Source organism: Ailuropoda melanoleuca, chromosome 6 (assembly GCF_002007445.2).
Source record: "Ailuropoda melanoleuca isolate Jingjing chromosome 6, ASM200744v2, whole genome shotgun sequence".
Taxonomy (NCBI): Eukaryota; Metazoa; Chordata; class Mammalia; order Carnivora; family Ursidae; genus Ailuropoda; species Ailuropoda melanoleuca.
Genome location: NC_048223.1, coordinates 77,565,867 through 77,593,313, shown reverse-complemented (window position 1 = coordinate 77,593,313; position 27,447 = coordinate 77,565,867). Strand labels below are relative to the sequence as shown.

General features: G+C 38.4%; 1 protein-coding gene across 2 annotated transcripts in view; it reads right to left on the bottom strand.

The window, feature by feature from the left end:
- The window catches only part of ADK (adenosine kinase), a 518,992-nt gene that overhangs the window by 475,274 nt on the left and 16,271 nt on the right, over positions 1-27,447 (bottom strand). Inside the window, exons 1-2 of one of the 2 annotated variants that reach the window (XM_034662709.1) lie at positions 22,430-22,785; positions 3,112-3,186 (exon numbers count right to left, since the gene is read on the bottom strand). In XM_034662709.1, coding sequence (XP_034518600.1) covers positions 3,112-3,186; positions 22,430-22,443 — 89 coding nt within the window. In that variant the 5' untranslated portion in view covers positions 22,444-22,785. Of the gene's footprint in view, positions 1-3,111; positions 3,187-22,429; positions 22,786-27,447 lie in introns of those variants that run through there. The other variant, XM_034662708.1, reaches the window with a different exon arrangement.

The following is a 27,447-nucleotide window of genomic DNA, read 5'->3' as shown; positions in this document are numbered from 1 at the left end:
ATGTTCGTTATCTCTTGCACATTTTTTAATTTGGCTGTTTTTTTTCTGATTGAGTTTTGAGAGTTCTTTATATATTCTCATCAGTGGTCCTTTGTGAGACATATGCTTTGCAAAGATTTTCTCCCAGCTTGTGGTCTGTCCTTTCATTCCCTTAGCAGTGCTTTTCCAATAGCAGAAATTTTTCATTTTGGTGAAGTCTAAATCATCAGTTTTTTCTTTTACAGAACATGCTCTGGTGTTATGTACAAGAAATCATGGCTCAAGCCATAGAAAGATTTTCTCCTATGTTATCATCCAGAAGTTTAATAGTTTTAGGTTTGACATTAAGTTTTATCTGTTAATTTTATATATGGTACAAAATATGGGTCCAAATTGGGGTTTTGTGCATGTGGATATTCAATTGTTCCAGCACCAGCTCTTCAAGAGACAATCCTTTCTCTACTGAACTGCCTTGCACATTTGTCAAAAATCAGTTGTCCATTTGCGTGTGGGTCTTTTTCTGGATTTTCGATTCTATGCCTATAGTATCTTTATGGTGGTATCACCATTTTGATTACTGTAAATTAGATTATAAAATTTTACTGTAAAATTGATTACTGAAAATTATTAGCTTTATAATAGCTCTTGAACTTAGTAGTAGCTTTTTTGCAGATTTCATTAAATAGTCTGTATGTCTTTTATTTCATCTTGCCTGATTGCCCCACTTAGAATCTTTAGGACCACTGTACACATTTTGAAGTGTTAAGAGTCAACATCCTTGAATTGTTCCTAATCTTAGGGGAAATCATTCAGCATTTCACCATTAAGTGTTATGTTATTTATTAGTAGGCTTTTCCCTAACCTAACTACTTCAAAACGTTCTACAATGCTACAATAATCAAAACAAGGTGGTACTGGCTAAAGGACAGACATATAGATCAATGGAATAGAACTGGGGATCCAGAAATTAACCCACAAGTCTATGGGCAATTGATTTTCATTGAGAGTACCAAGAGCATTCAATGGAGAAAAGAACAGTTTCTTCAAGAAATGGTGGTGGGACAACCAGATTTCCACATGCAAAAGAATTAAATGAACCTTTAACATGCATCTTCTACAAAAATTAACTCAAAACAGAGCTAAAACTATAAAACTCTTAGAAGAAAACATACTTATGAATCTTTATGACCTTGGATTTAGAATGAATTCTCAGATATGATAGCAAAACCACAAGCAACAAAAGAAAAAACAGATAAACTTTTGTGCATCAAATGAAACTACCAAAAAAGATTTTATTTTTTAAGTAATCTCTACACCCAACATGGGGCTCAAACCTACAACCCTGAGATCAAGAGTTGCAGGCTCTACTGACCAAGTCAGCCAGGCGGCCCCCCAAAATAAAATCTTTAAAAATAAATGAAGAAAGAAAGAAAGAATAGAACAGAACAAGTTTTGGCAAGAAAATGGAATTCTCGGGGCGCCTGGGTGGCACAGCGGTTAAGCGTCTGCCTTCGGCTCAGGGCGTGATCCCGGCGTTATGGGATCGAGCCCCCACATCAGGCTCCTCTTCTATGAGCCTGCTTCTTCCTCTCCCACTCCCCCTGCTTGTGTTCCCTCTCTCGCTGGCTGTCTCTATCTCTGTCAAATAAATAAATAAAATCTTTAAAAAAAAAAAAAAAAAAGAAAATGGAATTCTCATACAACACTGGTAGGAATGCAATAGGGTGCAATCAGTGCAGAAAAGTTAGGTAGTTCCTCAAAAAGTTAAAGAACTACCATACTCGGCAATTCCACTCCAATGTACGTATCTTAGAGAAATAAAAACATGTCCACACCAAACTCGTACACAGATATTAATAGAAGCTTGATTCACAAGAGCCAAAAAAGGAAACCGAAGTGTCCATCAATCAAAGGATAAATACAGTGTGTATGTATATGTATGTGTGTATAAAGACACAGATACAGATATAGATATCCATACAATGAGATATCATTTTGCCATAAAAGGAATAAAGTACTGATACATGCTACTTGGATAAACCTTGAAAAACATCATGCTTAGTGAAATAAGACAGACATAAAAGGTCACATACTGTATGTTTCCATTTATATGAAATAAAATGTCCGGAATAAGGAAATCCACAGAAACAGAAAGTAGAATGGTAGTTCCCAGGAGACCAGGGCACAGGGAAGAGATGGGGGAAGGGCAGGCAAGGATAGTGAAATGATTCTTTTTGGGGTGATGAAAATGTCCTGGAATTAGATAGAGGTGATGGTTGCACAACACTGCAAATGTACTGGCAGTCACTGAATTATACACTTTAAAATTGTTAAAATTATATATTTTGAGTGAACTTTACCTCATTTTTTTAAAAGTGATTGCCCATGGGCACAGAACTTGCTTTGTCATGATTAATCCTTTTTTTACTACTCAATTTTTTCCTTGTACCAAACTGTGTCAGACAGCCAGAAAAAGAAATACAAACTGACTTCTCAGCTCAGTTAAAAACATCAAAAGTTACTATTAAGGGAGAAATAATAAAGATTCCTGGCCTCTGAATTATGTCCTGCATATTCTTCTTGTCCTCTCTAATCCTATTTCTTCTCCCATTTATGTTATAGTACCATGACAGATGGAGTTCACTGACAGCAATCTAAAAATTTGGGAATTAAATCATTAGGTAAATCATATATACTTCTTGCACAGAATAAAATATAAATTTCAAGTGAAACTAGCAATAAGATTGAACAAATTGTACATAAAGTTTTCCCAGGGAAAACTGTGGTCAATTAATAAATAATGATAGTGCAACTTGCTATTAATGAGTTTAAATTTCCTGAGTTTTCCTCCAATTGAAGGTGCTGGAGTCCAGAGTATTCACTAGTTTTCTTTAGATATAAGTTTCACATAGCGGGGCACCTGGGTGGCACAATCAGTTAAGTGTCTGCCTAGGGTCATGATCCCAGGGACCTGGAATGGAGTCCACATTGGGCTCCCTGTGCAGCGGGGAGCCTGCTTCTCCCTCTGCCTGCCGCTCCCCCTGCTTGTGCTCTCTCTGTCAAATAAAGAAATAAAATCTTAAAAAAAAAAAAAAAGTTTCACATAGTACATACAAAGAATTTTATACTTACTTATCAAGGAAATCCTTATCCACTACAGCAGTGATGTCAAGAAGAGGATTTCCCATTCCGAAGAGAATATTTTCACTAAAAAAAACACACACACACACAAAAATGCAAGCATAAGTTAGAAATACCGCTGAAAGTAAGCTGATATATAAAACCCACACAAATATTAAAATAAATACCTTCATCTTACCTTGAAATTAAACCTAACATACTAACTAGTTTATTAAACCTTTGATTTGCCTTTTACATTTCAGATAACATTTAAGAGGTAGCACAAGCCATTTAGAAAAGATGATGACTTTTAAACTGTATGAAATAATAGAGGAAACCAGATCCTGTGATCTTTTTTCATAATATTCAACAGGTAATCACCAAAGCTAATTAATTTCAATGTTGTTTTTTTTTTAAACGGTCTATCATAACAAAGTTCTGTGCTCAACAAACATGACAGATAATTAAGTCTTTCTAGCTAGTAAGATACCCAGCTACCAAAAGTTATTGGGGAGGTTGCAGAAAGTCCTACAATAGTCCAGCCAAGAGCCCCATCCTTGACAAACTGGGAATGACTGTGGAGATACCTGTTCAGTGGGTATCAAAAATCGTGTAATTTTCAACTACATTTAACAGACTTTGAAGAAGTCTGTTTTCACAATGATCACAGTATGGATCAAAACCAAGGGAAAGCTAGAACTCCACCACAAGCGATACCTTAAACAGGAGCCCAACGGACAGCAAGAAATGGACCAGTGGCCATGGTTGGGTCAGCCTTGATGGGAGGAATTCTTCTAGGTTTTTCAATGAAATTTGCTTCTGTGTCATTTCCCACTGATCTCCAGTTTGCTGAAGATCTCTTCCAGTTGCCTCCAAACCAGTTACCATCCTCACCATTTGGAAATCAGAAATATCAATAGGACTGGTACGCCAGAGTTTAAGAGAATGGGATATAATCTATGATTATAGTCTATCATTATTTAGAAGACTGAATTACAGTATTGTATTAAAACCACAGACTGGGGGCGCCTGGGTGGCTGAGTTGGTCAAGCATCTGCCTTCCGCTCACGTCATGATCACAGGGTTCTGGGACTGGGCCCAGCATCAGGCTCCCTGTTTAGCGAAAGAGTCTGCCTCTCCCTCTCTCTTTGTCCCTCCCCCCCTGCTCGGGCTCTCTTCCTCTATTTCTCTCTCTCTCAAATAAATAAAAATCTTTTTAAAAATAAATAAATAAGATAAAACCACAGATTGGGCAACCATGGCCAAATATACAATGTTATTTGTCCCTTTTTTTCTTTTTAAAGAAAGCTGAATGGGGGAGAGTTAAAACAAAATACATTTATCTATTCAGACTTAAGTTGTATTTGTAATCAGAATAAAAACTTAATATAAAAAGAAAATACTTTAAGTGCTTAGGAGATAAAGAATCAACAGGCAGATACAGTAAAACCTGAGGATCATTTTATTAGAAACTTCTCTGATTTATGTATTGTTACTCAAACATCAAAAACTCCTAGAACTTGATTTTTTAAAAAAAGTATGGGGTGTTACTGGGATGCTTGGCTGTTTCTTTTTATTCAGTCTTTTTTATTTTTTAGTGTTTGGTAAATGTATACAGTCATCAAGCTACCACCAGAATCAAAATATGGCACATTTCTAACACCACAAAGTATCTTGCTACCTCCATGTCAATCTCTCCACCCCAACTTGTCCCCTCTTGGTTTTAAGGACTGTAATTGTGACATTTCTTTTTCAGAAGTCAATGCTTTGAACATCTCTTGCATTCCCAAAATAGTTCATTGCACTCTATTTGAAAATTTAGTATAGTATTAATAAGTCAGTGCACCCTCTCTGGCCCTAAGGTTTCTTTTTTTTTTTTTTAATAAGACTTTTATTTATTTATTAGAGAGAGAGAGAAAGAGAGCACAAGCACAACGTATTTCAAACTTTTAAGAATGCTTATCTGATAAATATATTTTTAATATATTTATATTTATAATATATATTTATATTATATTTATATTTAATATACACAGGCGGAGGGAGAAGGAGGCTCCCTCCCTGTTGAGCAAGGAGCCCGATGCAGGACTCAATCCCAGGACCCTGAGCCAAAGGCAGACACTTAACCAACTGAGCCACCCAGGCATCCTGGCCTAAGGTTTCTATAGTCAAATTAGTATGGGGGAAGAAATGAGCACACAGAATCACAGAACCCTGTTTAAACTTATATTCCTAAACTTATTTGTCTAGCAAAACTTTTTTTTTCCTGAATGCAAATGGACAAGAATACATTTACACAAAAAACAAGGATATGCTGGGACTGAATCGCTCAAATTTAAGACTGGAAGTAATTTTTTATATATTATCAAGAATAATGACTGGGGGGCGCCTGGGTGGCACAGCGGTTAAGCGTCTGCCTTCGGCTCAGGGCGTGATCCCAGCATTATGGGATCGAGCCCCACATCAGGCTCCTCTACTATGAGCCTGCTTCTTCCTCTCCCACTCCCCCTGCTTGTGTTCCCTCTCACTGGCTGTCTCTATCTCTGTCAAATAAATAAATAAAATCTTTAAAAAAAAAAAAAAGAATAATGACTGGGTGGGGAGCACCCAGGTGGCTCAGTTGGTTAAGCATCTGCCTTCAGCTCAGGTCACGATCCCAGGGTCCTGGGATCCAGCCGTGCGTTGGGTTCCCTGCTCAGCACAGAGTCTGTTTCTCCCTCTCCCTTTGCCCCTGCTCCCACCCACTCATGCTCCCTCTCACTCTCTCAAATAAATAAAATCTTAAAAAAAAAAAATGATTGGGAAAAAATTTAACTGGTAACTTGTTCTTTCATTATTTGTTAATAAACTAAATGACAACCTTTGCCTTGTTATTGCCAAATAATATTACAATTCAGTTAAGGTCATTTGAAGCCATTCTCATAATAAACTAGAACTGCGTGCTTGTCATCTATTCCTTGTCATCCTCCTACTTTCACCCCAAATTTCCTCGTTCAAGAGATCTGGGTGAAAGTGATCTACTCTAGTTCATGGAGAATGAGAGTCTGTTGGCTTAACCTTGAGGCACAGCAAAGCCTAAACAATCAGCACAATCTATTTCTCTACCCTTACTGATCAGAGATAGGCATGTAACCTAAGCCAGTCAAATCAAAATGGACCCCAAGATTTTTTTCTAGGAGTGACCACATCTTCCTTCCTATATAGTAGATATAAATGCAGAAGGTATTGGCACCTTTAAATACCTCTAGGTCCCCAGGTGGGCTACCTTGAGATAAATCTGACATCACAGAGGGCAGAATGGAAAAACAAAAAGAAACTGGGTCATGGATGAAGTTGTTGGACCAGTTAAGCTTCACCTGAAACCTATACCCTCTTTGGACTTTTCAACTACATATAGGTTAGTTATTTTGTTGATTCCAATCTCAAATTCATTTTCCAATACTAACAGATACAAATTGTTACATTCATTTTGGGAATCCACTTTATTTTGTAATTCATTTTTATTATAAAGCCATAATATAGACAAGATTGTTGAGATTTGCATTACAAATCCACATTCCATTGAGTTCCTCTTAAAATAAAGTCTTAACTTATTCTCAGGCAGATCTCTTGGGTTTCTTTTCTTTCCCTCTATGAGGAGGGTTATATGGATTATACTTTTACTGTTATTGAAACGGGGCTTGAAAAAAATATGTTCAACCGACACTTGCCATTTTCTTTGTGTATTTCCAATAAATGGTAACAGTAGTTTCATATATTCAAATAAATTCTACTTATTCACATATAGATGCTGCTTTGTGTCTTAACTTATAAAGTTATTTCTAATTCTTGAACTGTACACCTAGACTACTTCCCCAAGAATAATTCAATAAATATACTAGAAGATGCCAATCAAAATTTTAACATAAATCTTAAAAACATAATAAATTAAGATGGTGTAGAAGTTTCTAGGTGGGTGAACTCAACCACTGGGAGGGTCACACTGACCAAGGAAGTCCCATTTCCCCACTCCATACCATTCTTTGATACTGTGGTTTAGAATAAGAAATGCATACTTGGCCTTCATCCTGGTCCCTGGCAAAGAGCTCCTTGAAACTTCGGCATTTCCCAAGAGTGGGATAAAGGTGTTTTGTTGTATTAATGAGGTTACTTTTGGAAAACTCCTAGGTAACCTAAGGATGTGTGTGGGGGGAGAACCTCAGGTGACTAGAGGATTAGAATTTTCAGTCCCAACCCCACCTCCAGGGAGGGGAAAGGGGCTGGAGACTTGTTCAATCATCAACCATTTAATCAACTGTGCCTTTGTAATGAAGCCTCCATATAAACCCAAAAGGACGAGCTTCAGAGAGCTTCCAGGCTGGTGAATATATGTGGAGATTTGGGGAAAGTGGCTCATCCACAGCACATGGAAGTACCTGTCCTTTCCCACATATTGATTTATGCATCTCTTCCTTCTGGGTGTTCCTCAGTTATATCCTTTTGTAATGTTAAAATAAATTTCTAGGCCCAAGGTGGAGCCATCTCCTGCCCAGAGTACCCCATCAGCAAACTAAAGTTTTGTCTTCCTGTAAATGGTCCAACTGACCAGAAATGTAGTATATCCAGTCAACTACTACCCCAACACCAGCCAACTCTACACTTATTTCCTTATTCCCTGATCTTTCCAAATAAGGCCAGATATGCAACCCGAGGCAATCACACCATTCCCAAGTTGCCCCTTTTGACACTTTATAAAGCACACTCTTGACCAAAATCCCCTGGGAGGAGCACTGCACTGCTTGTAAGGCAGTGTACTCCCTGAATCCATCAGCTTTCCCTTGAATAAAGGACATCAAACTCGTTACCAAATTGTTTTGGTTTTGTTATCTGACAATAATAAACCATAATCTAGTAAGTAAAATGCTTCTCTGAGTTCTGTGAGCCACCCTGACAAATTACTGAACCCAAGGAGGGGGTCAGGGAAATCTCTGATCTATAACTGGTTGGTCAGAACTACAGATAATAGGGGTGCCTGGGTGGCTCAGTTGGTTAAGCGTCCAACTCTTGCTTTCAGCTCAGGTCATGATGTCAGGCTCATGAGAGCAAGCCCTGCTCGGGACTCCATACCCAGCACAGAGTCAGCCTGAGATTTGTCCACACTCCTTCCCTCTCTCCTCCCCCTCTGCTCCTCCCCCCAACTCGCATGAAGCTCACTCTCTAAAATAAATAAATAAATAAAATCTTTAAAAAAATAAAAAGAAGTACAGATAATAACCTGGACTTGTGATTGGAATCTCAAGTGTGAGAGGGGACAGTTTTGTGGGACTGAGCCCTTAACTTGTGGCATCTAACACTATCTCCATGTAGATAGCGTCAGAATTGAGTTAATTGCTTGGTGGTATTGGAAAACCCACATATTGTACTGCCCAATGCATCTCATCCATTTGGCTTTATACTTTATGATAAACAGGTAACAATAAACAAGTATACATTATATAGGTAAACATTAAAAATATAATAAATAGGTAAACATTCAAAAAATAAATAAAATGGTATCTTAGGCTAGAGCCAAAAGCAGAGCCTGAGACAAGGGCTTATAAACAGGGCCCTTATTTGAAAAGTGATTCCAGAAAGCAGAAGTGAGAGATGAGGGAGCCAAACGAGAAAAAGTAAAAGTCTGCGAAGATGTTACTGAGTTGGCCATGATTAGAAATGATATCAATCAATCCCATCACTACAGGTGACTGTGGCTCAAACTTTTCAGGAAAACTTTTAAAATGTGATTCAGAGATCCCTGTCTAAAGGACAAAAGAGAGAGCATTTGTACAGTGACTACTCTCTCCCGTTACAAAAGTACAAAGCATGGACCCTAACAAGAAATGCCACTAGGCTGTAATTGTCCAAAGTCTGTGTGGAACCTGTTGCAGCAACAATGGCTAGTCTAAGAGGTGGGGACAAAATGTAAAGTAGCACATTAAGCAGTGTCTTCACACAGTAAGTTAAAATTATACAATTATTTCTTGGGGCACCTAGCTGGCTCAGTCAGTAGAACACTCAACTCTTGATCTTGGGATTGTGAGTTTGAGTCCCGTGTTGGCGGTAGAGATTACTTTAAAAAAAAATTATACAATTATTTCCAAAAGCAAATACTTTAAACTACTCTCCATCATTGTATTATTAATATGACTTCATTCTAGTATGACAAATTAAAACTGTACTAAAAACACCAATTCTTCAAAATGGCCCACTTCTTAAATACAAACACACAGAAACTAGTGTCCAGGCCAGTACATACTAAGACATGCATTACGCTTCTTAAATGGCAAAGAACCTACAGAAGTAAGCATTTATTGTGATCTTGTTCTACTAGATGTGAAAGGATGGTGTCCGGTCTGTGGCCAAGAACTATGACTGATCCACATTAGGATTACTCTTTTGTTCCAAATGTTATTAATGTCTTTTTCCTGGAATGCATGCTAAGATGAAAGATACTGAATGTAGTTTTGGTAAGTAATTTTCAAATTCCTCATAATTTAGGCCCCCAGACAACATAAACCTGCCCTCTAATTATTATCTTGTTTGACAGCCAACAAATTTATGTACTAACACAGATATCAGTAAAAGTTCCTGAAAATAATTTGTCTAGGCTATTGATAAATTAATGTTGATTGGCCCTCTGGCTAGCAAAAATGTTTAGTTGCACTATCATGCCAGAATGAATACTAATAAAGAGTGTCCTTAACTGTTCTACCAATCACCGTCACTTTAAATCCAGAAACCTTCGCTTTATATGTCAATTCTCTTTCCACCAACAAGAACCATCTTAGCAGTAACTATATTTTCTCAGTTTTATCAAATGGTTCTTTTTTTTTTTTTTAAAGATTTTATTTATTTATTTGACAGAGACCCAGCGAGAGAGGGAACACAAGCAGGGGGAGTGGGAGAGGAAGAAGCAGGCTCCCAGCGGAGGAACCTGATGTGGGGCTCGATCCCAGAATGCTGGGATCACACCCTGAGCTGAAGGCAGACGCTTAACAACTGCGCCACCCAGGCGCCCCATCAAACGGTTCTTAAACCAGGAACCTCCACAACATCCCACTGGCATTGCTTTTAACTAGGCCTAAATTCTATATTACTAATTATTTGGCCACAATAAAATCTATACAATATCACCAGAATTACATTATTTAAACAAATCTATTGTATGTTTCCACTTAAAGTCAGTCTAGCTTCCAATTATATATAGGATAAAATCTAAAAGACTTAGCCTTTTTAACATAAAGGACATTGAATCTAGCTGGAACCTTCCATAATTCATCAAATCTAAGATGCCATGAACTGTAATACATATTCCAATTTCTCATGGTGATTGGCAAGACACAATCAGTTGTAAAACACATGCTAATTTCAGAGATACTAAAATGGGAAGAAATGTGCATATTAAAATCAAGGCAATACAGTGCCTAACTTTATCTCTCACCATTCTAATACATACACAATCTATTTGCTAATCATAACACTTCACTGTTCCTGAAAAAGACTGACTGCAGTCCTTCCCCTACTTCTTTTGCCTGGCAAATTCCCACTGATCTTTTTAAAATTTCTCATATGACACCTCTTTCAGATAATCTCTGCCCAACTCGTACCTAAAAGTTCCCATGTAAAGGTGCACAAGCCGTCCCTCCAGAGGGTGATGTTTACAGAATGGATGATAGCTTCTGGAGTTCTGTGTTAAGTACTGCTACCCGTCCTCCCAAAGTTTTATTCATTCTCTCCCCCTAGATTCTGTAAGTTCTTTGATAAATTTTTTTAAGAGTGAAATGATAGAACACTAATTCAAGATAGGTTGTGATAAGTTAAAAAGGAATGTTGTGCTCCCTAGAGCAATCACTAAACAAAAATACAACAAGGGGCACCTGGGTGGCTGAGTCGGTTAAGCGTATGCCTTCGGCTCAGGTCATAATCCCAGAGTCCTAGGATCAAGCCCCGCATAAGGATCCCAGCTCAGTGGGGAGTCTGCTTCTCCCTCCCTCTCCCTCTCCCCCTCCCCACCTCATGTGCTCTCTCTCTCAGTCTCTAAATTAAATAAATAAAATATTTTTTTAAAAAACCCAATACAACAAAATCAAATAGAGGATATAAAATGAAAAACTGAAAAGAAGGCAGGAAAGACAAAACAACATAAAGGATAAATGGAATACAAAAGGATGGTACACTAAAATGCAACCATATTAGTAATTATATTAAATGTAAATGGACTAAACACTCCAATTAAAAGATAAAGATTGTCACACTGGATTAAAAACATAAATTAAATGGGGGCACCTAGGGGGCTCAATCAGTTGGGCGTCCAACTCTTGATTCTGGCACGATGGTGATCGCAGGGTCATGGGATGGAGCCCCACATCAGGCTCCATGCTCAGCACAGGATCCGCCTGGGATTCTCTCTCTCCCTTTCCTCTGCCCGCCGCCCCCCCCCACCACTTGCATACATTCTGTCTAAATAATAGCTAAAATATTTTTAAAAACAATAACAAATTAAACATAATTTACTAGAGATACACTTTAAATATAAAGGCATAGAGAGTTTGAAAATAAAAGAGTGAATAAAAAGACATTCTATGTAAACGCTAATCATAAGAAAATTGCAGTGGCTACAGTAATATCATACAAGGTAGACGTTATTAAAGTATAGTTGACGTGTAATGTTACATTAGTTTCAGGTGTATAAAATAGTGATTCAACAACTCTATACATTATGTTATGCTCACAAGTGTAGCTACCATCTGTCACCATATAATGCTACTACAATACCATCAACTATATTCCCTATGCTGTACAGATTTTAAAACGAGGTAGACTTGAAAACAAGGAGTGGCACCATAGAAAAAGGATTTCATATAAATAAGTCATTTCATCAAGAAAAGAAAATAAATGGCTTCAAAATACTTGGGGAAAAAAACTTGAGAGAAACAAATTAGACAAATGCACAATCTTAACACCCCTCCTTTGGTAGTTGGTAAAACACAAAAATAAGGAAGGAATCACACTATTGGACATTTATCCTAGAAAAAGGAAAACTTAAGTTCACACAAAAACCTGTACACAAATGTTCACAACAGCTTTATCTGTAATAGCAAAAAAAAGTTGGAAATGACCAAATGTTCTTCAACAAGTTAGTAGGTAAACAAACTGTGGTACACACCAATACAATAGACAAACATGGAATAATGAAAAGAAATAAACTATGATACAATTTGGATGTATCTCAAAGACACAGACTGCGTGAAAATAAAAACCATATATATGTGTCAGATACTGTATGATTCTATTTATATGACACTCTCAAAGTGACAAAATTATATTGTTGAAGAACAGATGAGTAGTTGCCAGGGCTAGAGGGGAGGAGATGAACATAAAGGGATAACACAAAGTGGTTTCTTTGTGGTGACAGAACAGTTTAGGACCCTGTGTTAATCGTTACACTAATCTGGACATGATAAAATTTTACAGAACTATATACCACCACCACCCCACCAATAAAAAACTGTGCAAAAACTGGTAACATCCTAGTAACGTCTGTAGTGAACTTAAGAGTCCCGTATCACTAGGGGAAATTGGGTGAAGAGCGCACAGGAACTCTCTGTACTATTTCTGCAATTTCTTGTGAATCTTAATGTATTTCAGAAGAAAAGAAGAGTATATTAAAAATGTTTTAAAAGACAATTAGGGTGACATTATGACAAATAAGAGCCTCCAAAAACCATCTCTTCCATTAAAGCAACAAGACATCAAAAGAAAAAAAAAAGGTCAAAAATCAACTTTTTCAGAACTCTAAATATTAACCAAAGGCTTACCAAAAAAAGGCCAAATATCATTAAAAAACAGCAAGCTTTGTGCCATTTTAACTTGCCCTATTCCCATCCCCCTCTTCCCAGCTGCATGGTAGCCTTAAAAAGCAAAAGCCCCCACACACAGTGAAAACTAGGAGCCAAGCACCTACTGGAGGGGTCAGAAGAGGACTGGAGCTCTTTCAAAGCCCTATTTTCAGAGAACTTGAGCTTACAGGCAGTTCCCTGAAAAGCCCCATTCCTGAGGCTTCTATTATTTGACCTGACTCAGAGCTTGCCCAGCTCTAACAGCCTTTTCTCCAGGGGAATTTGTCAAAAACAATCAGCTGCAATTGTTTAACTTCCCAGCTTCTGAAGCAGTTGGCACAAACAAGAAGCTAACCAAAAAACTTAAAAGGAAAAGTGGGGGCATGAGATAGGGTTCTGAAAAGTTCTGAATATTCCTGAGAATCTAGAAGGCCAAATACATGTGCCCAGAGCTGTGGCATGCTCAAGAAAGACCTGAAAGGTCCTGAGCAATCATCTCTGAACCATAAGCCTCTGCACAAGCAGGAAATAAAGGTTATGGCAGAGTTGAAAGCCTGCCTGAGTGTTAAATACGTGCTTCTGCAAGCACATAGAGCACTCAGCAAAGACTGGGAGACAGTAACAAGTATTGGCAAGAATGTGGAGAAATTGAGGCACCTGGGTGACTCAGTCAATTAAGCAGCCAGCTCTCGATTTCAGCTCAGGTCATAATCTCAGGGTCCTGGGACTGAGTCCCCTCCTGTTGGGCTCTGAGTTGAGCAGGGAGGCTGCTTAAGGATTCTTTCTTTCTCTCCCTCACCCTCTGCCCCTCCCCCCTGCCCACATACCTGCATGCTTTCTCTCTCTTTAAAATAAATAAATATTTTTAAAAATTCTTTAAATCTTCTATCCTTTTACCCAAAAAAACATTCCAGGCCCAGAGAGCTTCATTAATGAATTCTTTAAAAAAATTTAAAGAAACAATACCAATCATACAAAACTACATTAAGACAGTGTAGTACTGGCATAACAATATGCAAACAGATCAATGGATCAAAACAGTGAGTCCTGGAAAAAAAACCTGCACCAATCTAATCAACTGACTGAGGACTCTTTCAAGAAACTCTCACACCACAGCAAGAATATACTTTAAGATGGATCACAGATACAAATGTGAAAGCTAAAACTATAAAACTTCTAGAAGAAAACAGAATAGTTACACAATTTTGTGACAGTGATAAGGAAAGATTCCTAAGAACACAATAGGTAATAATCATAAAATAAATCAAATCTATTAATTTGACTTCATCAAAATTTAAAACTTCTGCTCCCAAAGAATACTAAAATGGAAAGACATGGCTTAAAGTGGGGAGAAAACATCTGCTACATACCTAAGTGTATGTGTGAGAGTGTGCGTGCATGTGTGTTGTGTGTGTAAAATCACACAAATAACTTGTGTCCGAAATATAAAGAGAACTACAAATCAGCAACAAAAAACCCAATCAAACTCTAGGTAAAAGACTTCAACTGACAGTTCAAAAGAAAAGACAAACAAATGGTGTATAATTACAACATCATTAGTCATCAAGCAATCGAAAACTAAAACCATGAAATACAACTACAAATCCACCAGAATGGCTAAATTAAAAAATGCCAAACACTGTTAAGAATATGGAATAACTGGGGGCACCCAGGTGGCTCAGTCAGTTAAGTGTCTGCCTTTGGCTCACGTCATGATCCCAGGGTCCTGGGATGGAGTCCAGCATCAGGCTCCTTGCTCAGTGGGGAGTCTGTTTCTACCTCTATCCCTTCCCCCTGCTCATGATCTCTCTCTCTCTCCCTCTCTCTCTCTCAAATAAATAAATAAAATCTTTAAAAAAAAAAAAAAGAGTATGGAATAAGTGGGGGCACCTGGGTGGCTCAGTTGATTGTCTGTCTTCAGCTCAGGTCATGATCTCAGGGTCCTGGGATCAAGCTCCCTGTTTGGCTCCCTGCTCAGCAGGGAGTCTTCTCTCTCTCTCCCTCTGCCCCTCCCCTCAGCTCACGCTTTCTCTCTCTCTCAAATAAATAAGTAAAATCTTAAAAAAAAAAAAAAAAGAATATGGAATAACTGGAAGTCTTATAACCGCTAGTAGGAATGTGGAATGTGTTCAGTTTTCCATTTTGAAAAAGCTTGGTGGTTTCTAAAGTTAAACAGGCATCTATCCTAGGACACAGCAATTCCACACCTAGGTATTTACACAAGTCCATACAAAGGCTTAAAAAAAAAATGTTCATAGCAGCTTTATTTAGAGTAACCAAAAACTAGAAACAACCCAAAGTCCACCAACAAGATAATTTTTACTATTTCTGTATAATGGAATATTACTCAGCAATGAAAAGGAACAAACTACTGATATACACATCGAAATGGATGAATCTCAAATTATTGAACAAAAGTAATCAGATAAAAGTAAATAGACACAAATAGTACTTACCGTATAATTCCATGTAAATGAAGTTCTACAACAGGCAAACCAATACCTACCAATAGAAGTCAGAAAATGGTTGCCTGGATGGAACAGGGAGTAGGACTGATCGAAAGAGGCAGGGGAAATGAACTTGTTTCGTATATTGACCTGAGTTGTATTTATACAAATAAATATATATATATTCATATTCAAAATTCAGTGAACTTAGGATCTGTGATTTTACTGTATGTAAATTACATCACTGGCATTTTTTTCATAAGCCAAGTGAATAGACTAAGGAAATATTTGTGTCCCTTAGGCTCTGTAAGGCCAATTCTTGCATTTGTATTCTGAATATGCCTTCTTCTCAAGAAAATGATCTCTGATACAGTAACTTACTTAATAAAGCTCTCTTTTTTTGACAAAAAAAGTTTATAGTCTTCCCTACTAATGAGACACTAATTTATGTAGTAAATCTCTCTTTTTTTTAAGATTTTATTTATTTGGCGGAGAGAGAAAGCGTACAAGCAGGGAGAGCGGTGGGCGGAGGGAGAAGTAGGCTTCCCACTGAGCAAGGAGCCTAATGAGGAACTCGATCCCAGGACCCTGGGAGCATGAACTAAGCCAAAGACAGACGCTTAACCGACTGAGCCACCCAGGCATCCCAAGTAATACATCTCTTTTTGACCAAAAAACAAAAACAAACAAACAAACAAACTTGGGGCGCATCCCAAGTAATACATCTCTTTTTGACCAAAAAACAAACAAACAAACAAACAAACTTGGGGCGCCTGGGTGGCACAACGGTTAAGCGTCTGCCTTCGGCTCAGGGCGTGATCCCGGCGTTATGGGATCGAGCCCCACGTCAGGCTCCTCTGCTATGAGCCTGCTTCTTCCTCTCCCTCTCCCCCTGCTTGTGTTCCCTCTCATTGGCTGTCTCTATCTCTGTCGAATAAATAAATAAAATCTTTAAAAAAAAAAAAAAAAACTCTTCCCTCTGTCCAGCATCATCTGTTTTTTTGCTTCCTAAAGGATCATTCTTTTCAGCATGCCAATAATGTTGAAATTTCAGCCCTCCCCCCCAAAAAATCTCCATATATACCTTCACTTACTATTAATTCCCTGCTGCCCATAAGAGTAAAACACTTCTAAAAGATAGTCTATGCTCTATTAAATAGTAAGTTCCCTTAAACTAGATAAAATTGTTCATTTTATTTAATTTTTTTAGTTATCTCTAAACCCAACATGGGGCTTGAACTAATGACCCCGAGATCAAGCTGGATGTTCTTCCGACTGAGCCAGCCAGGCACTCCAAAACTGTTCATTTTAAATTCAATTTTCAGAAGTACATATGTGACATGACTAACCCTTATAATTTGTAACTTAAACATTTTTAGGGGTTCCTGGGTAGCACAGTCGTTAAGCATCTGCCTTTGGCTCAGGGCGTGATCCCGGCGCTCCAGGATCGAGTCCCACATCGGGTTCCTCCGCTGGGAGCCTGCTGCTTCTTCTCCCACTCCCCCTGCTTGTGTTCCCTCTCTCGCTGGCTGTCTCTCTGTCACATAAATAAATAAAAATCTTTAAATAAATAAATAAATAAACATTTTTTATGTTCCTGTCTTTATTTTTTTTTGTTGTTATTGTCTTTAAATCCTCACAATAGGCCCATAGGACAGGTATTGCAATTTATCTAACAGAAATAAGAGGTTCAGAAAGGTTATATAACCTGCCAAAAGTCAAACAAATAAATAATTCCCAACTTCAAATCATGTGCTTTCGTTTTTTATATACTTACATCTGGACATCCAGAACTCTCAATACAATAAAAATGTCTGACCAATGAAAAATACCAAAATTCAGCCAAAATATAGGCTAATATTCCATTATCTTTTGGTCCTATTTAAAATCTACTACAACAAAGTTATTACGGTGCATAAGTAGATGACCAGATAATTACCCAAATGGGACACTTTTGAGAATAAAGGAAGAGCTATTAATAATTATGCCAGGATAACTAGCATGATCCAGGATTGTCCTGGGCAAACTGGGACATATGGTCATCCTATTTATAAGCTAGCTTTGATATTTGAAAATAAAAATCCAGGGGCGCCTGGGTAGCGCAGTCGTTAAGCATCTGCCTTCCGCGGAGGGCGTGATCCTGGTGTTTCGGGATCGCGTCCCATATCAGGCTCCTCCACTGGGAGCCTGCTTCTTCCTCTCCCACTCCCCTTGCTGTGTGTTCCCTCTCTCGCTAGGGCTGTCTCTCTGTCAAATAAATAAAATCTTTAAAAAAAAAAAAAAAAGAAAGAAAGAAAGAAAAATCCATACTTATGCTTTATTATAGTATTTTTTAAATAACAATTTAAAATCGAGTAGGCATGAAGAGGTAAAGAAACAAGACTGTTGGGGCACCTGGGTGGCACAGCGGTTAAGCGTCTGCCTTCGGCTCAGGGCGTGATCCCGGCCTTATGGGATCGAGCCCCACATCAGGCTCCTCTGCTATGAGCCTGCTTCTTCCTCTCCCACTCCCCCTGCTTGTGTTCCCTCTCTCGCTGGCTGTCTCTATCTCTGTCAAATAAATAAATAAAATCTTTAAAAAAAAAAAAAAGAAAAGAAAGAAAGAAAGAAACAAGACTGTTAACCAATGTTACAGGAAAGGGTTAACATTCAAACAGTCTAGGCAATCATTTTGGTTTCCTTTTATCTTTGACAGTTCTTAATGTAGCAATACTGTGGCTGGGAAGATTTGTAGCTAGAAAACCTTGTATGCTTTTTCAAACAAAGATGACCTATTTACAAATATACGCATTAACAACTGACAACATTGCACAGTTCTGTATGAGAAGGATGTCTGTTTTCATTCTTCAGAATATTTCATAAATGAAACAATTTTATTTTAAAAGCTCATCTGCCTAAGTCCCATAGCATAAAAAAGGTTGCATAGTAATCTGAAATTTACAATTCCTATAAAAGACACAGGTCCTGCAATGAGTCTGAAAATTCTATTTAAAGGCTCCAAAGAAACTAACTCAACTAAGCAAGGCAGTTTCCATCTTAGCCACATTTTAGTCTCCATATGAATGTTCACCATCTGAGTGGCTTGGCAGATCTTATTGGACGCATCTCAAAAGTCTTGAGTGTTAGGAGAAAAATACCCTAGGACCCAACCCACAGCCCACATAAATTTTCCAATGTAGGCCTAACCCACAAAAGTAGTTCCAGAATCATCATGTAGAGCACAGTCATGTAAAGTCCCAGAATAGACCAAATTTGACCTGTCTGGACAGGCCAAAGAATAGGGTTCCTTAGCTCTATAGCAAACACTCTGTCTCCCTACCTCATTTTCCTAGTCTTCCCTGGCACAAAATCAAGCTCTAAAGCAATGTCCAAAACCAGTCTAGGCATTGAAGTTAGGAAAACAAGGCAATATTCAGAGCGGCATTTTGAAACAGTGTTGCTCAGTGAAAAGTACATAAAGTAGGAGACCTAAGTTCTATCTTAAGCTCTACCACTGCCTAACTAGGACATATCCTTCACTTTGAGCCTCAAGGTACAGTATAGAGAAAGGAAAAGGGTAAAATGCCCTCTAAGACTTTTTTTTTTTAAGGTTTTTTATTTATTTAACTGAGAGAGAGAGAGCACGCGCAGGAGTAGGCAGAGGGGCAGAGGGAGAGGGAGAAGCAGACTCCCTGCTGAGCAGGGAGCCCAATGCAGGACTTGATCCAGGGACCCCCAGATCATGACCTGAGATGAAGGCAGATGCTTAACCGAATGAGCCACTCAGGTGCCCTCTAAGATTCTCATCTAGTCCTGACACTGCACATGAACTTCCAATATCTCCTGAATTTAACACAAGCATTAACTTTCCTATTGGGCCAATTAAAAATGACAAAAGCATCAACTTATCAAATATGTTCTATCATTTCCCAAATAAAGACCAGCTGGAATCTGATGCATAAACAAAAGACAAAAGTTATTCTTCAAGGAGTATTTGTTTTAGAGGCTGTAAATTTAGACTCTTCATCAGTAATGATGTCGCAGAGTAGAATACAAATAATTAGTCGAAAAGACAGTATCCCAAGTCAAATTCATTCAAAGATCTTAAGTTTTTAAAAAATGCTTTTGATTTAAATTATTTATGAATTCCTAATAGGTGAATGCTAAATTGTAAAGGGCAATGAACCAGGCGTCTAGAGATCTGGATTCTAGTTCAAGATCTACAATCGTTTGGTTGAGCTAAACAAACAGCAGTATCTCTTAGCTTCTTAAAGTTTCTTGAAATGGAAAATGAGGGAATCAGATAGTTAAGTTTGCTTCCTATTTAAAAATTTAAAATTCAAACTTTTCTTTCAGACAACTCTATTCTCTAAGAGATTCAAACTGCTTTGAGAGAACACTGCATTTACAAAATGCCCTAGAATTTAAAAGCACTTTCACACCTACCCAACACCACTGTGAGATACATATTAATATCATCATCACTGAGTATTTCATTAAACAAATGTCCAGAGAAGAAAAGAAAAATCAGTTAACTCAAGAAAAATGACTCAGTTAGAACCCAGGTATGCCGACTACTACTAGTCCTCACTGGTTTCCAATCTTACATTCTGTCATTGCCAAAAACTTACATATTACTATATTTAGCAACAATTATTTTAAGTATGGTGTAAAAAACAACACTGGACATAGAGTCAGATTTGGATAATTTCGTGATCTTGATCACTCTCCTCACCAGTAAAAGCCGATCAATAATACCTACCTTTGGGCTGGCTACTGTTAGACTTGGCACAAAATGGGAGCAAGCCTAATACCATGTTTGTGAAAACTAAAACTGACAAAATTCATTGAATGCAGTCCTCCGTGGAAAGTGGCTGGTATCTGCAGGATTACCAACTCATTCAAAACTGCCACCATCTATACAGAGTTGCTTCAACTTCAGTAAGTCTCCCTGCCTACTCGTCAACCTAAGTTCTAAGTTATCAAGTTCCTTAGAGGACTAAAGCAAAGCAAAAGAGTTGCTATAATTGTTTCTCACAATACTTGACAATTTTTGTCCATAGAAGCAGCTTTTTCAGGAAATTTACTTAAGTATATTGTTTCTATAAAAGCATCATGCAGTGCACTACATCATGGACATCTGGGTTCATTTCCTAACTGCCACTAAATGATTTTGCACAAGGCACTCAACTTTTCTTGGTCTCTTTCCTCAGGTGTAAATGTGGTATCTGGTTTAGATAACATAAAAAATTTTGGGGGGTCGGAGTGCCTTCGGCTCAGGTAATGATCCCAGGGTGTTGGGATCGAGCCCCACATCAGGCTCCCTGCTCAGCAGGGAGTCTGCTTCTCTCTCCCTCTACCTGCCGCTCCTACTGCTTGTGCGTGCGTGGACTCTCTCTCTCTGTCAAGTAAATTAATAAAATCTTTAAAAAAATAAAAATAAAAAAATTGGGGGGGTCATCACTATAATTCAAGACTATGTAAAATACAAACTAATATCTGAAGAAACAATCATAAAATTTAACTATTAGCCATTATCAATCCTTCCATAAGTCAAATAAGGCTGATGTCAACCTCTAATTCAGTCTTGAAAACAGCCATTCAACCCCTACACTGAAACACCCATCCGGTTGTCATTTGTCAGCAACAGAAGCTTTAGATTAGTGTTTCTCCACAGAAGAGCAGCCAGGAAGACAATGGTCAATTAAAACTGAGTCCACATAAGAACTGATTCTTAACATACAAAATATCTGACGCACGGTCCTAATCAGCAGCAGGCTGCAAGTATGGAAATGGAAGTGGGAGTGAGGTGAGGGGAGATTAACGTGACAGCATAAAGTTAATTCATCCGAAAACACTCTTGGCATTAAAAGCTAGACTCTTATGTCCCAATATAAACTTACTGTGAAACATTTCCATGTGGGTCTCCAAGTTTTAGCACCTGGCTTTCTCTTTCTGCATAATGAGGTAAGTACCTTTTGTCTATGTGAGTATAAAATTATACAATTTAAGAAAGAAACTGTATCCGAGTTCAGCACAGTTGCATCTTACCTTATCTTACCTGAGGATTAGGTTCCCAAGTCATCTCTTAAATATTACACTGTCAAAATTAGCACTGAGATATCATCAGGGCTTAGACTGTTGGAAGCTCACAGACCAAAAATTAATTTATTTTATTCTCTTCAATTTGTGCTAGACCCTCCCTTTCCCTGGGACAATGAACGCCAAGGTCTACTTTAAAAGAGGCAGTTCAGAACACTGGGTAAAAAAAGCAATTTATCTCTTTTTATGAATAGTCGCATTAGCATAGTTAAATATTCAGTCAATGCTACCTGCAGAAAGTGGAGCAGCCCATTAAGCTGTCACCATTAACAAAACAAAAACAAAAACAAAAAACAAACCTTCACAACTTTGGAAGAGCAATTAGGGGTAAGTCTCCTGTTCATTGCTCTCATTATATACCTACTATCTCCCAAAAGTCATTTCACTTGTGACTCAGATAAAAGTAGGTAAACAGATGGTACCTTGGGGAACCAGAGTACTAATTCCAGTCATAAGCAAACATGTTAGGAACACACAATTTTGCAACTTAGGGCTACGTATCTGCATCACAGAAGGACGAAATATGCTGGTCTGCTCATGGCCACCAACGAAGTTGTCAGAAGGCATGACATGCAGGCATGGCCACACACGGTCCACGTCACACTTCCTCAGGCGCTGGGTCACCCCCGGGGGGGTAAAGGTAGCTGCATTTTTTTTTTCATGAGTAATCCACTACACACACAAGCAAGCTTCAAACCCTGGAATCTGGGCGAGGGTCACCTCAGCGGTGCGGCTAGTTACAGGGCTCCGCCATGTGCCGGAGAGCCAAAAACTTCTGAGAGCAGAAATGACCAAATAAAAAGTGCAGAGAGAACCTCCAACGTAAGGGGGACCCGTGCCATGGGGAGGCTGCAGACCACTCAAGAGAAGGAGCGACAGTTCTCAGCAGTCGGGAGGCTAACGCCCCGCAGACGAGCACTTTAGGCTGCCGCCCTCTCTCATTACCTGATGGACGTCATGGCTTCACTTTCCTGCCCCACGCACCAGCGCTCGCCTCAGATGCTCTGCGTCCGCACCGGCGGCAGCAGCAGCAGCAGCAGCAGGTACCACGGCAACTGCTCCTCTGCTCAGGCACTCGGAGACAGGAGCGAGTCCTCACACACCCCGCACGCCGGCTGCCCCCGCCGAAACAGCCCCACGCGCTGATTGGCCGCGCCGGGAGGGGGCGGGCGCTCCGCCCACGGCCGGCGGCCGGAGATGAGCCCCGGGCGCCTCCGGCCGAGGCTAGCCGACCGCGTGTCTCGTATCGGCTCCCTGGCGCGCTGGCTAGCGGAGTGGCTAGCGGGCGCGGTGGCCATCTTGAGTCTTGGTAACAAGGTTCCCCCTATTCCCGGCTTATGGGGCATGAGGTTGAGTGCCCGCCTCAAAAATGGCCGCCCCAACTGGCAACCGGTTTGTCAGTCACATGGCCACGGTCTACCTCTGCAAGCTCAGGTCGCTTTAGCAGCACTTGGGACCGGGACTCTGTCAGGGCAGTCTTCGGGGATGGGGTTTAACAGCCTGGAAAATCCATCCGCAGAAGATAAGCAGCAACCTCCTGGGAAAACCTGAGCCCGGGAAAAATCGAATGCGTGGCAACAGCAGCAGGATGTGTTAAATTCGAACTCGCAGCCTTTAAGAATCAGCTGCTAAGTCCGGTGGTCTCCAAACGTTCTTGGACTTGAGAAACACTTAGAATGGCTTATTTAATATGGAAGTGTACAGGGCCCCACTATAAACTTTGTGCATCAGAATCTAGAAAGGTGGGGCCCAGATACTGGTATTTTTAGCGAGTACCAGGTGATCCAGGTACGCATATAAAGCTTTAAAGCCTCTGGGCCAAATTAGCCCACTCATACTATACTGCTTACCACGCTTTTCTGAAAAGTATACAAAGCTCTGAAGCAAGCATCGAATGCCACCGGGTTGGGGGCGGGGGTATGGAAGAACCCTAACTCCTGGCCCTAACCTTACAATTTAGTGGGGCTAAAGGGTTAAGAAACTGATTCTGAACCATTAATAAGACAGGTAAATTTCAACTGCGGTAAGGATAGGAGGGAGTAAAATCATTATAAGCTTTATGACCTACATAGCTTTTCTTTATTCCCCCTTTATTCTCTGTAAAGTATTATTTATATTAACAAAGCCTCCAGTGGCATTCACTTACTGGCCATATAGGGTGTGATCAATTCCATAGGTCTAAAACCAGTTATATTAGAAACACAATCCAACATATGATACTGAAATGTGCCCAATGTGATCGAAATAACTATTTTACTTAATTAAATTTTAAAACCAAAGCAATGTAAAATATTTTCCATCAAACACAATTTTGTTTTCATTGGACTGTATTTCACTTAACTGTTGAAAATTTAGCACCCAAATTGAGACACTGTAAATACAAAATATCAAATTTTTCAAGACTTAGTACAAAAAAATAATTTTATATTGATTACATGTTGTAATACTTTGCTACACTGGGTTAAATAAAATATATTAAGATGAATTTAAACTGTTCTTTACTTTTTTAATGTGGCTACTAGAAAACTTAAACGTACGCGTCTTGAATGCAAGAAATGCAAGATGCATTTCTATTAGACATTGCTGTTCTACTGTCCAAGTTAGACTTCCTTCTTTTCTTACCTATCATTGCTCCTCTGACAGAATAATTATGTTCACAAAATGAAATTAGTAGGGAGACCAGTTTATAGAGATCTGTGGTTCCTTGCTAACCATCTAAAACATCAAATATTTCAAGACTTCCAGTTTCATTCAAAAATGCTCTTTTTTTTTAGCATTTTTCTCTTTAATTTGGTAAATGACTATCCAGAATGAACCTATGTACTATAAATCTGGTGCATTTAGTCCATGACTAAAGACTGTTAAAAACATACCTATGCTTGGCTGAGTGAGACTTTGACCAAATGTCCACAAGCAGACAAATCAGTTGTTCCTCCGGATTAAAAAAGATCTGAATCAAAGAAGCTGCAGAACAGCAATTTGAAAGGGGGGGAGACATGAACAATTCAACAGTTTCCCTCCTCCTCTTATGGAAAATGATAGCCCACGTGAACTGAAGTCAAATCAGGAATAACCCTTAGAAAGGATTTCAAATCCTCAACGTAATTTTTAATATGAGATGTAGTATGGTGCTTCTTTATTACGCATACACATCATTTGAGGGATCTTGTTAAAATAAGGGTCTAACTCAATAGGTCTCTGTGGCCAAGATTTTGCCAGTTCTTTATGCACCCAGATCTCATCAATTGCTTCTGGTCCATGGGCCATGTTAAGTAGTAAGGTAGCAAGACAGACAATGTTTGGAACCTCTGCTTGACTCCCTACTAGCTGCAGGACCTTGGGCTGGTTCTTAACCTATCTGTCCCTCAGTTTACCCACTACATGCTTTTCAGGGCATTGTGAAAATTAAAACTTGATTAATTCTAGTAAAGTGTCTATTGGAGCCCTTGGCATATGAGGTAAGTACTACTTCATTAGAATCACACTGGTTAAAATTAGATCTCTGGGAAGCATGACATGAAATGAACATGAGGGGTGCCTGGGTGGCTCAGTCGGTTAAGTGTCTGCCTTTGGCTCAGGTCATGATCCCGGGGTTCTGGGATCGAGCCCCATGTCGGGCTCCCCGATCAACTGGGAGTCTGCTTCTCCCTCATCTCCCTGATTTTGCTCTCTCTCAAATAAATAAATAAAGTCTAAAAAAAAAAAAAAAAAAAACCAAAAAACATGAACTTGGCCCTATGAAAAATAAAATGCGCTTTTCCTCAGGTCTAAAATACTTCAGTGATTCATAGTTTTGATTTTTTATAATAAAGTTTTTTTAATTAATTTTGGTACAAAACAGCTAGACTTGAATTTTTTTTTAACAAATATACTAAATTCTGTGTCATTAAGGAAAGATAAGAGTCTGCAATATTCAAATCTTTAATCAAAATAAAGCCATATCACATCCTCTTCATCTAACAATCAAAACTTTAAATGTTTTTTACTCATAATCAGTCAATGCAACTTTCAAAAAGCTTATTCTTTTAAAATGTATTTAGGTACCAGTTCATTTCAGCAGGTATAGACATAAAAATGTTATTTCAGCAAACAGGGCTAATGTGTGATTGTTCTTTCAGAGTCCATCAGGTAGGGACAAAAGTAAAGATATGTTTTTCCATGCAAAAGCAGATCTTTATTCTTTCTCTCCTAGGCCTTTTATTCTTTTTCTAATCTTTCCCTACCCTCTCTTCCACCCAGTTTTTCCCACTTCTCCCTCCTTCCCTCCCTCTCTCTCTCTCTCATACAAATACACACACACAGCTGAGTAACTATTAAACTTTTTTTTTTTAAGATTTTATTTATTTATTTGACAGAACGCGAGAGAGAGCACAAGCAGGGGGAATGGGAGAGGGAGGAGCAGACTCCCACCTGAGCAGGGAGCCCAATGTGGGATTCCATCCCAGGACCTAAGCCGAAGGCAGACGCATAACACCCAGGCGGCCAACCTAAACTTTTTTGATCAATTTTTTAAGTAACTTATTTCAAATGTAATCTTTTCACTTTAGGGAAAAAGCAGACAACGGAAATTTCTAACTTTCATTAACCTCCTTATAGCTTAAATCGTTGCATCAAGATAAGTGAGTCAGAAGAGTTTGCTCTTGGGTAGATAAGTAAATATTCTATTTTATTTAACAGTTTGGTTAGTCAGCCACTATAAAAGCAAATAGATAACTAACCCCAAAGAGCTAAGTGCTTCCGGGTAGCCTAAATAAATACACAGACCCACCCTACTGCATTTTTTCAACAAATGCTTCAAGCCCCAAAATGATAGCAAAGTTCTCTTCAAACACAACCAGTCTGCTGTTAAGGGTGCAATAAAACAAGCACTTTCATACATTGTTAGTGGGAGTATAAATTAATACATTTCTAGAAAGCTTTCTGGCAATATGTGCCACCAATTCCTTTTTTAGGCAAATATCATAAATAAAATAGAACAATGTGAACAAAGATTTGTATACCCATTTATTCATTTCAACATTAATAACAGAAAAAAATTATGATATTCTAAATAACCAAAAATAGGGTAATGGTTAAATAAATTGCAGAAGAATGTTATGGAGCTATTACAAAATGTTTTCATTGACCTTTTAAGGATGTAGGAAAATACTCATGATATGTTAAATGAAGAAGCAAAATAAACAAAAGGAATGTAGAGTATGATCCTGACTGTTTTTAAAAAAAAAAACATGCCATTATGCAAAGAAAAAAGATGGGAAAGAAATATACCAATGTGTCATTACGGGTTTCTCTGGAAAGTGGGATTATGTGTAATTTTTACTTTCTTTTTCATATTGATCTACCTTACAAACTTTCTACTATATATTGGTTTTATTAATGTAAAATTTTCATATTATTAAATTTTAATTAGCTTTCTGAAATATTTTAAAAATACAAAACTTATTCCTCCTGTTTTTTAAAATGTATTTTTTAAATCACAACCCATCAAAACTACATTTTATTTTTAGAGGAACTGGGCTTATTTTATACATCTCATCTTTTCATGTATAAAGATCATTTAACACAGGAATAACAAAAACAAAACAGCTTTATGATTTTCTTGGTTAATTTCAAATCTTAACTTGGCAAAAATTAAAAGCATAAATACCACTTTTAGAGCTCTGCAGAGCCCTTATAAGGCCAGCTGTCACAACACTGAATGTGGAATGCCTTCCCTGAATACTACTTAAAAATACATCTCCTCGTTTCCTATAAATTAAGAAGCTAATAAAATAATACTTCTAAGACAATCTATATCCTACTCCAAAAACAGAAATTTCTTAAGAAATAAGTAGTGTGCCACAGCATAAGGTTCAGGAACCTGGGGGAAAGGAGGTAGGAATTCTAATCCCGGACCTAACAAAGAATGTTATAACCTTTAGCCATCAGTTTTCTTACCTGAAACACAAGGGAGTTTGTTATAG